The sequence below is a fragment of the Somniosus microcephalus genome, chromosome 25, assembly GCF_052327205.1.
Source record: "Somniosus microcephalus isolate GS21.2 chromosome 25, FLI_Smic_1.0, whole genome shotgun sequence".
NCBI classification, from domain to species: domain Eukaryota; kingdom Metazoa; phylum Chordata; class Chondrichthyes; order Squaliformes; family Somniosidae; genus Somniosus; species Somniosus microcephalus.
Genome location: NC_141011.1, coordinates 33,733,254 through 33,743,637, shown reverse-complemented (window position 1 = coordinate 33,743,637; position 10,384 = coordinate 33,733,254). Strand labels below are relative to the sequence as shown.

Below are 10,384 nucleotides of genomic sequence, written 5' to 3'. Positions count from 1 at the left end.
GATGTTCCTCTCCCTAATCTCGAGGATGTTCTTCTCCCTAATCCCAGGGATGTTCCTCTCCCTAATCCCAGGGTTGATGTTCCTCTCCCTAATCCCGGGGTTGATGTTCCTCTCCCTAATCCCGGGGTTGATGTTCCTCTCCCTAATCCCGGGGTTGATGTTCCTCTCTCTAATCCCGGGGTTGATGTTCCTCTCCCTAATTCCGGTGTTGATGTTTCTCTCCCTAATCCCAGGGTTGATATTCCTCTCCCTAATCCCAGTAATGTTCCTCTCCCTAATCCCAGTAATGTTCCTCTCCCTAATCCCAGGGATGTTCCTCTCCCTAATCCAGGGGATGTTCCTCTCCCTAATCCCAGGGTTGATATTCCTCTCCCTAATTCCGGTGTTGATGTTCCTCTCCCTAATCCCAGTAATGTTCCTCTCCCTAATCCCAGGGATGTTCCTCTCCCTAATCCCAGGGATGTTCCTCTCCCAAATCCTGGGAATGTTCCTCTCCCTAATCCTGGGAATGTTCCTCTCCCTAATCCTGGGAATGTTCCTGTCCCTAATCCTGGGAATGTTCCTCTCCCTAATCCTGGGAATGTTCCTCTCCCTAATCCTGGGAATGTTCCTCTCCCTAATCCCGGTAATGTTCCTCTCCCTAATCCCAGGGATATTCCTCTCACTAATCCCGGGAATGTTCCTCTCCCTAATCCCAGGGATGTTCCTCTCCCTAATCCTGGGAATGTTCCTCTCCCTAATCCCAGTAATGTTCCTCTCCCTAATCCCAGTAATGTTCCTCTCCCTAATCTCAGTAATGTTCCTCTCCCTAATCCCAGGGATGTTCCTCTCCCTAATCCCAGGGATGTTCCTCTCCCTAATCCCAGGGATGTTCCTCTCCCTAATCCCGGGGTTGATGTTCCTCTCCCTAATCCCGGGGTTGATGTTCCTCTCCCTAATCCCAGGGATGTTCCTCTCTCTAATCCTGGGAATATTCCTCTCCCTAATCCTGGGAATGTTCCTCTCCCTAATCCCAGGGATGTTCCTCTCCCTAATCCTGGGAATGTTCCTCTCCCTAATCCTGGGAATGTTCCTCTCCCTAATCCTGGGAATGTTCCTCTCCCTAATCCCAGGGATGTTCCTCTCCCTAATCCCAGGAATGTTCCTCTCCCTAATCCTGGGAATGTTCCTCTCCCTAATCCTGGGAATGTTCCTCTCCCTAATCCTGGGAATGTTCCTCTCCCTAATCCTGGGAATGTTCCTCTCCCTAATCCCAGGGATGTTCCTCTCCCTAATCCTGGGAATGTTCCTCTCCCTAATCCTGGGAATGTTCCTCTCCCTAATCCCAGTAATGTTCCTCTCCCTAATCCCAGGGATGTTCCTCTCCCTAATCCCAGGGATGTTCCTCTCCTTAATCCCAGTAATGTTCCTCTCCCTAATCCCAGGGATGTTCCTCTCCTTAATCCCAGTAATGTTCCTCTCCCTAATCCCAGGGATGTTCCTCTCCCTAATCCAGGGGATGTTCCTCTCCCTAATCTCGAGGATGTTCTTCTCCCTAATCCCAGGGATGTTCCTCTCCCTAATCCCAGGGTTGATGTTCCTCTCCCTAATCCCGGGGTTGATGTTCCTCTCCCTAATCCCGGGGTTGATGTTCCTCTCCCTAATCCCGGGGTTGATGTTCCTCTCTCTAATCCCGGGGTTGATGTTCCTCTCCCTAATTCCGGTGTTGATGTTTCTCTCCCTAATCCCAGGGTTGATATTCCTCTCCCTAATCCCAGTAATGTTCCTCTCCCTAATCCCAGTAATGTTCCTCTCCCTAATCCCAGGGATGTTCCTCTCCCTAATCCAGGGGATGTTCCTCTCCCTAATCCCAGGGTTGATATTCCTCTCCCTAATTCCGGTGTTGATGTTCCTCTCCCTAATCCCAGTAATGTTCCTCTCCCTAATCCCAGGGATGTTCCTCTCCCTAATCCCAGGGATGTTCCTCTCCCAAATCCTGGGAATGTTCCTCTCCCTAATCCTGGGAATGTTCCTCTCCCTAATCCTGGGAATGTTCCTGTCCCTAATCCTGGGAATGTTCCTCTCCCTAATCCTGGGAATGTTCCTCTCCCTAATCCTGGGAATGTTCCTCTCCCTAATCCCGGTAATGTTCCTCTCCCTAATCCCAGGGATATTCCTCTCACTAATCCCGGGAATGTTCCTCTCCCTAATCCCAGGGATGTTCCTCTCCCTAATCCTGGGAATGTTCCTCTCCCTAATCCCAGTAATGTTCCTCTCCCTAATCCCAGTAATGTTCCTCTCCCTAATCTCAGTAATGTTCCTCTCCCTAATCCCAGGGATGTTCCTCTCCCTAATCCCAGGGATGTTCCTCTCCCTAATCCCAGGGATGTTCCTCTCCCTAATCCCGGGGTTGATGTTCCTCTCCCTAATCCCGGGGTTGATGTTCCTCTCCCTAATCCCGGGGATGTTCCTCTCCCTAATCCCGGGGTTGATGTTCCTCTCCCTAATACCAGGGATGTTCCTCTCCCTAATCCCAGGGATGTTCCTCTCCCTAATCCCTGGGTTGAGGTTCCTCTTCCTAATCCCTGGGTTGAGGTTCCTCTTCCTAATCCCGGGGTTGATGTTCCTCTCCCTAATCCCGGGGTTGATGTTCCTCTCCCTAATCCCGGGGATGTTCCTCTCCCTAATCCCGGGGTTGATGTTCCTCTCCCTAATACCAGGGATGTTCCTCTCCCTAATACCAGGGATGTTCCTCTCCCTAATACCAGGGATGTTCCTTTCCCTAATCCCTGGGTTGAGGTTCCTCTTCCTAATCCCTGGGTTGAGGTTCCTCTTCCTAATCCCGGGGTTGATGTTCCTCTCCCTAATACCAGGGATGTTCCTCTCCCTAATCCCGGGGTTGATGTTCCTCTCCCTAATGCCAGGGATGTTCCTCTCCCTAATCCCTGGGTTGAGGTTCCTCTTCCTAATCCCGGGGTTGATGTTCCTCTCCCTAATACCAGGGATGTTCCTCTCCCTAATCCCGGGGTTGATGTTCCTCTCCCTAATACCAGGGATGTTCCTCTCCCTAATCCCTGTGTTGATGTTCCTCTCCCTAATCCTGGGGTTGATGTTCCTCTCCCTAATACCAGGGATGTTCCTCTCCCTAATCCCTGGGTTGAGGTTCCTCTTCCTAATCCCGGGGTTGATGTTCCTCTCCCTAATACCAGGGATGTTCCTCTCCCTAATCCTAGGGTTGATGTTCCTCTCCCTAATCCCTGGGTTGAGGTTCCTCTTCCTAATCCCGGGGTTGATGTTCCTCTCCCTAATACCAGGGATGTTCCTCTCCCTAATCCCTGGGTTGAGGTTCCTCTTCCTAATCCCGGGGTTGATGTTCCTCTCCCTAATACCAGGGATGTTCCTCTCCCTAATCCCGGGGTTGATGTTCCTCTCCCTAATACCAGGGATGTTCCTCTCCCTAATACCAGGGATGTTCCTCTCCCTAATCCCGGGGTTGATGTTCCTCTCCCTAATACCAGGGATGTTCCTCTCCCTAATCCCTGTGTTGATGTTCCTCTCCCTAATCCTGGGGTTGAGGTTCCTCTCCCTAATACCAGGGTTGATATTCCTCTCCCTAATCCCGGATTTCCATCCTCATCAATACACTATTTATAGATACATTATGTAAAATCCTGTAAATTAGTTAAAGTGGTATTCGTGCTCCAGACTGTTCCAGGAGAGAGACAGACTCTGCTCCTAGATTAGAAATGATCGGGCTGCATAAATGCTTTCACCATGATGTAAACGGCTCCTGACCCTCACGTCCTCGAGCTGTGGTTGTCAGGGCTGTAGCATTCCCTCTGAGCACGGGCACTTCACATTGATGTTTCTCTCTGTCTCCTCCTGCGAAGCAAAGACCGAGAGCTGCGCCTGCATTGTCACAGACCGCCTGATGCCCAACATAAGCCTGAACCCTGTTCTGGTTCGTACCCAAGCCCTGGATACTGAGCTTTCAACAGTTGGATGTGAACGTGCTCTTCCAGTGACCTCTCAGCGCTGCTAATTAGAGGTCACTTCCTCTGACTGACCCCTGGTCACTTCCACTCAGGGCGGATGAACAGTTTTAATTGTGCTTGGGGGGATGAGGGATTCCGATGCCACTTCACACGGACAGCTGTTCCTCGAGAAACTTTTCTCACCACCTCCTCCTCAGCCAAACTGTTGGAAAACCCTAAAAGGATTTCCCACGGACTTGGCCCTGGCTGGGCCTGACGCTCAACAACAACTTGCATTTATATAGCGCCTTTAACGTAGCCGAAAGTCCCAAGGTGCTTCACAGGGGCGATTATCAAACACAATTTGACACCGAGCTACATAAGGAGATATTAGGACAGGTGACCAAACGCTTGGTCAAAGAGAAAGGTTTTAAGGAGTGACTTAAAGGAGGAGAGGTAGAGAGCTTTAGGGAGCAAATTCCAGAGTTTAGGGCCTAGGCAGCTGAAGGTACGACTGTCAGTGGTTCAAACAGTGACTCCGAGTTGAAATAAACAGGTTAATTTTGCTGTCTGATGGTTTCCATTCAGGGTTAGTTCTATTTCTGCAATCTGTAAGGCTGATGATGTTAGTGTGGAGCAGAGTGGGAGGAGTTATTGACTCTGTGTGTGATTGGCCTTGGTCCTCTGTCTGTTCCACCTGTGCTGGGATTCCCGGTCAGCCCCTGTACAGATCACAGTGGACCTCTGTTGCTGCCGTGCTTCCTCCCCCAGCCTGCATGAGACTGATTAATGCTGTTTGTTAACCTTTAGGTTATCTGTATTACTGCTGCGACGATGCACTCACTGAGCTGATTGCGTTTCACGGGCGGTTTGCAGTTGCTGGGCCTGGGGAGTGCTGGCAGCAGACCCTCTCACTGTCCTGCAGTTAATCAGCTACTTGAGGCTTGGCAGGATCGTCGAGCGACTGATCTTCAGGCCTTGGAAGAAGTTGTGTTTTGTCTGGGATATTCTAACAGTGCGTTATCCTTGCTGGAGATTGACGGGGTGCTTCTGAATCATCCTGGTATGATTGCAGGTGAGAGGAGGTGCGATTAACAGGAGTCGGCATGTGGTAGTCTGTGGGAGGAAAGAGCAGATCCTTGGCTGATCTTCACTCTGGCTCCAGGTCTGTCACGGGGGATCTGCCTCGCAAGGTTTGGTTTGCTGCTTGCTGTGATATGATGGCGCAATTTGTGACGAAACGTATCGTCACGTTGTAAAATACCTTGTTCCTTATGATTGGCCCGCGGCATGGTGAATAAACTGTGACAGGTGTCTGGACACGCAGTGCCAATGGTCTGAGGCAGAAAGAATGCTCCAGACTTTAATACACCTACAACTGTCCTCGTATATCTGTGAAATGTTCCCGATTTTATCAGCCCCCCCCCCCCCCCTCCTGTCTTTGCAAATCAGACGTGGGGATGTATTGAAGGGTCAATATTGACCGAAATAGTGAGGTGATCCTGACACTTTATCAATCATTGGTGTGAACTCATTTGGAATACTGTGTACAGTTCTGGTCGCCACAATACAGAAAATATATTGCAGTTATTGAAAGGATACAGAAGAGAGCAACCAGAAAGATTGAGTGGATGGAGGGATTGGATTATGAGGATTATGTAGATTGGGCATGTTCTCACTGGGAAAGAGGAGGAGAGGAGATATGATTGCCGTTTTTAGGATTCTGAAGGGACTGGATAATGTCGACCATGACGAGCTGTTTCACCTTGTCCCGAACAGTAGAACCAGAGGACAAGGCCTGCACTTGAAGGGGGGGTAAATTCAAAACTAACCTACGGAAACAAAATTTCAGTGAGCGAGTGGTCAACCTATGGAACAGGCTCCCTAGGGAGGAGGTGGAGCAGCAAGTGTCGATTCGTTCAAAGGCAAATTTAAGAGATTTCTTTCAGAAAATAACATTTGTGCTCCAGTATATGAGTAATTTGAGACATGTCGTGGTGAGTGTAGCGTGTTTGGGAGGAACAGATGACTTCAAATCAAATCAAATCAACTTTTATTGTCATTGTTAGTGCACAAGTGCAGTACAACGAAATGTAGGCTTGCGGCTCCCGAGAGTGTACATTTGGATTAAGACATTTAAACATTCAACATACATTTGGCTTGTAGTATATTAACATAAATATGACCATAATAAAGTGCATTGGCAGATGTGCAGGCTTTAGAGTTTATTTGTGGAGTTCAGTAGGATGACAGCCCTGGGAAAGAAGCTGTTCCTAAATCTGGTCGTACGGGTGCCTACTGTTCTGGTCCTACGGGCCCTATTGTTCCCAAAGTTCTCCACCACTGGGGGTTTTCCTCGTCTCATGTCTGGGTCTGTTGTAGACTGATTGATTACTATGATTAGTCAACAACTCCATTATCATTGTATCATCTGACTGCCAGGAGGACAGAAGGCAAACTAGATGGAGCGTATTCCTATATCACAGTGCTTGCTCCCTTGCTGTGGGTAGATGAGTAACGGAGGATAATCAGATGTTCTCCGGTCATCTCTGGCTCAGAGATCGTATACCGAGATACAACTGATTATTGTGGAGCAATCCATACAGCACAGGCAGGCAGAATATCAATCGCAGACATCTACACGGGGCAGCAATTCCTCCCTGTGCACTGTCTGTAGACTGTTTATTTAGTCATTGAAGTCACTGACTCTCACTGGGGTTCAGGTCCTCTCCTCTCCTAAAGGTGCTGACTCTCACTGGGGTTCAGGGCCCCTCCTCTCCTGAAGGTGCTGACTCTCACTGGGGTTCAGGTCCTCTCCTCTCCTGAAGGTGCTGACTCTCACTGGGGTTCAGGTCCCCTCCTCTCCTGAAGGTGCTGACTCTCACTGGGGTTCAGGTCCCCATCTCTCCTGAAGGTGCTGACTCTCACTGGGGTTCAGGTCCCCTCCTCTCCTGAAAATGCTGACTCATGTTGAGTCTCAGTATGCACCTGAGATGAAAGAGTCCAGCTCTGATGTTGCGTGATATGTTTTTCAACTTTAACCTGTGATTGGATGTAAAACGGGCTCAGGTGGTTTATATTAAGTGTTTTTCCTGTGATTTTCCAGATGTCTGTCTGCTGATAGAAACGGAAACAATAATTCCAATATACCTGTGCATGCTTGTGTATGTCTGCTGCATGTGTCTAAGTGTGTCTGTACATGTGCTGCCAGCCTGTCTGTCTTTTTGTCTGTCTGTCTGTGCTTGTCTGCCTTTCTGTCGGTGTTTGTCTGCCTGTCTTTCGGTGCTTGTCTGCCTTTCTGCCTGTCGTTCTGTCTGTCGGTGTTTGTCTACCTTTCTGCCTGTCTATCTTTCTGTCTGTCGGTGTTTGTCTGCCTGTCTATCTTTCTGTCTGTCGGTGCTCGTCTGCCTTTCTGCCTGTCGTTCTGTCTGTCGGTGTTTGTCTACCTTTCTGCCTGTCTATCTTTCTGTCTGTCGGCGTTTGTCTGCCTGTCTATCTTTCTGTCTGTCGGTGCTCGTCTGCCTTTCTGCCTGTCGTTCTGTCTGTCGGTGCTTGTCTGCCTTTCTGCCTGTCTATCTTTCTGTCTGTCGGTGCTTGTCTGCCTTTCTGCCTGTCTATCTTTCTGTCTGTCGGTGCTTGTCTGCCTTTCTGCCTGTCTATCTTTCTGTCTGTCGGTGCTTGTCTGCCTTTCTGCCTGCCGCTGCTTTTACTGTGCACACCACAGATCGGGAATTCTAAGTGGGAATCTGTGGTATATTAATGGTTGCAGTGTCTGGGATCAGCTGGTCAGTGTGGAACTCATTTACGTAGAGCTCGGAGATGGAAACGGGCCCAATGGAAGATTGTGGCGCCGCTCACGTGTAGCGCTCAGCACACTGTTCCCAGAGAGCCGGTTGGCGTGTGTCCTGATGCTGCTGTTTTTAGCACCATGGCCTCACACTCTCCAGGGCAGGATTACTCAGCACTGTCTCTCTGGTAATCCCTCTCTCCAGCCAGTTTACACAGCTCTGTCTGGTGAAAGCTGTCTTGTCTCTGGGTCACTTCACTCTGCATTCCTCATATTCCTGCCATTTGATGGGTCAATGGAGAAATTAAAACTGCAAGAACAAGTGGGGAGATGGGATGGCCTTCACTTGCAGACCCAGCCTGACTGACCTGCCTGTCTGTCGCTGTTCATTATTCTCTCGAATGGTGGGAATTACACCTTGACCTCTGACCTCATCTGCACTTCAGAAAACAGCAGAAACACTGCAAAATCACCATGGGGTGATGTGTATATTAAAATATTGTATAGATTCCTACAGCTGTTTGAAACGGCAATTTTCATATATATATATATATACAGGAATGTCATAACCAGTAACACACGGTGTATTATGTAATATATACAGGAGTGTTATACCCAGTCACTGTCTCTCTCTCGCTCTGTCCTTCCCTCTCTCTCTCTCTTGCTTTGTCTCTCTTGCTCTGTCTCTGTCTCTATCTCACTCTCTATCGCTCTGTCCCTCTCTCTCGCTCTGTCTCTATCGCTCTGTCCCTCTCTCTTGCTCTGTCTCTATCTCGCTCTGTCTCTATCTCACTCTCTCTCGCCCTGTCTTTATCTCACTCTCTATCACTCTGTCCCTTTCTCTCGCTCTGTCTCCATCTCACTCTCTATCGCTCTGTCCCTCTCTCTCGCTCTGTCTCTATCTCACTCTCTATCGCTCGGTCCCTCTCTCTTGCTCTGTCTCTATCTCACTCTCTATCGCTCGGTCCCTCTCTCGCTCTGTCTCTATCTCGCCCTGTCACTCATGCTCTCTCTCTGTCTCTCACTCTCTCACACACTGGGTAATGAGGGACAGAAGCGGTGATTGCAATCTGGACAGTCTCTCAGTCCGAATCAGTCCTTTCTCTGATGGAATATCCAAGTGATCAGACCTGGATCCAACACAGCGGCTGAACTGAAATTCTGTTTCTCTCCAAATGCAGTTGTCAGTTCTAAGTGTTAAATTCTGAGCGCTGCCCCTTTAAATGGAGGGATTGCGGGATGTTTTCCTGGAGGGTGTGTGGGAGCTGCTTGCAGGGATCTGTTGCAGTGTGTGTGATTGAGCTGCCATGTGGGAGAGCTCTTGTTAAACACAGTGACTACTGTGCTGTGTCCTAATTAGCGAGCAGCTTGTTTGGCTCGCTGCGCACTGGTGGGAGTTATCCAACATAAATCTCAATGGGCTGACAATCTTTAACAATATGCTACAGAATGTTCGAGACAAGACAGATTAACTTGCAGGAATTGCCAAGTGACTCTCGGCCTCTGTTCTGTCTCGTGTGTCATGTGACTCTGTTACTGGTTCCTCCCACACATCAAACAGAACAAGCATTTTAACAAAACTTTCCATACCTTTGCATGCTGACCAATCACTGACCTTCATCCATCCGCCATCCATCACTGACCCATAGATCCCCCAGCCAATCACTGACCCATAGATCCCCCAGACATCACTGACCCATAGATCCCCCAGGCATCACTGACCCATAGATCCCTGTCCATCACTGACCCATAGATCCCCCGGTCATCACTGACCCATAGATCCCCCGGTCACCACTGACCCATAGATCCCCTGGTCATCACTGACCCATAGATCCCCTGGTCATCACTGACCCATAGATCCCCCGGTCATCACTGACCCATAGATTCCCTGGTCATCACTGACCCATAGATCCCCCGGTCATCACTGACCCATAGATCCCCCGGTCATCACTGACCCATAGATCCCCTGGTCATCACTGACCCATAGATCCCCTGGTCATCACTGACCCATAGATCCCCTGTCCATCACTGACCCATAGATCCCTGTCCATCACTGACCCATAGATCCCCCGGCCATCACTGACCCATAGATCCCCCGGTCATCACTGACCCATAGATCCCCGGTCATCACTGACCCATAGATCCCCCGGTCATCACTGACCCATAGATCCCCTGGTCATCACTGACCCATAGATCCCCTGGTCATCACTGACCCATAGATCCCCGGTCATCACTGACCCATAGATCCCTGTCCATCACTGACCCATAGATCCCCCGGTCATCACTGACCCATAGATCCCCTGTCCATCACTGACCCATAGATCCCCCGGTCATCACTGACCCATAGATCCCCCGGTCATCACTGACCCATAGATCCCCCGGCCATCACTGACCCATAGATCCCCCGGTCATCACTGACCCATAGATCCCCCGGTCATCACTGACCCATAGATCCCCCGGTCATCACTGACCCATAGATCCCCCGGTCATCACTGACCCATAGATCCCCCGGCCATCACTGACCCATAGATCCCCCGGTCATCACTGACCCATAGATCCCCCGGCCATCACTGACCCATAGATCCCCCGGTCATCACTGACCCATAGATCCCCCAGTCATCACTGACCCATAGATCCCCCGGTC

At 49.8% G+C, this 10,384-nt stretch overlaps 1 protein-coding gene across 1 annotated transcript in view; it reads left to right on the top strand.

Moving 5' to 3' along the window:
* The first annotated feature begins 4,647 nt into the window (after positions 1-4,647).
* Positions 4,648-10,384, top strand: part of LOC147100668 (pleckstrin homology domain-containing family G member 5-like) — a 133,537-nt gene continuing 127,800 nt past the window's right edge. The window contains exon 1 of the mRNA XM_085967552.1: positions 4,648-5,028. Within this exon, the coding sequence (XP_085823678.1) occupies positions 5,019-5,028 (10 nt within the window). The 5' untranslated portion in view covers positions 4,648-5,018. The remainder of the gene's footprint in view (positions 5,029-10,384) is intronic.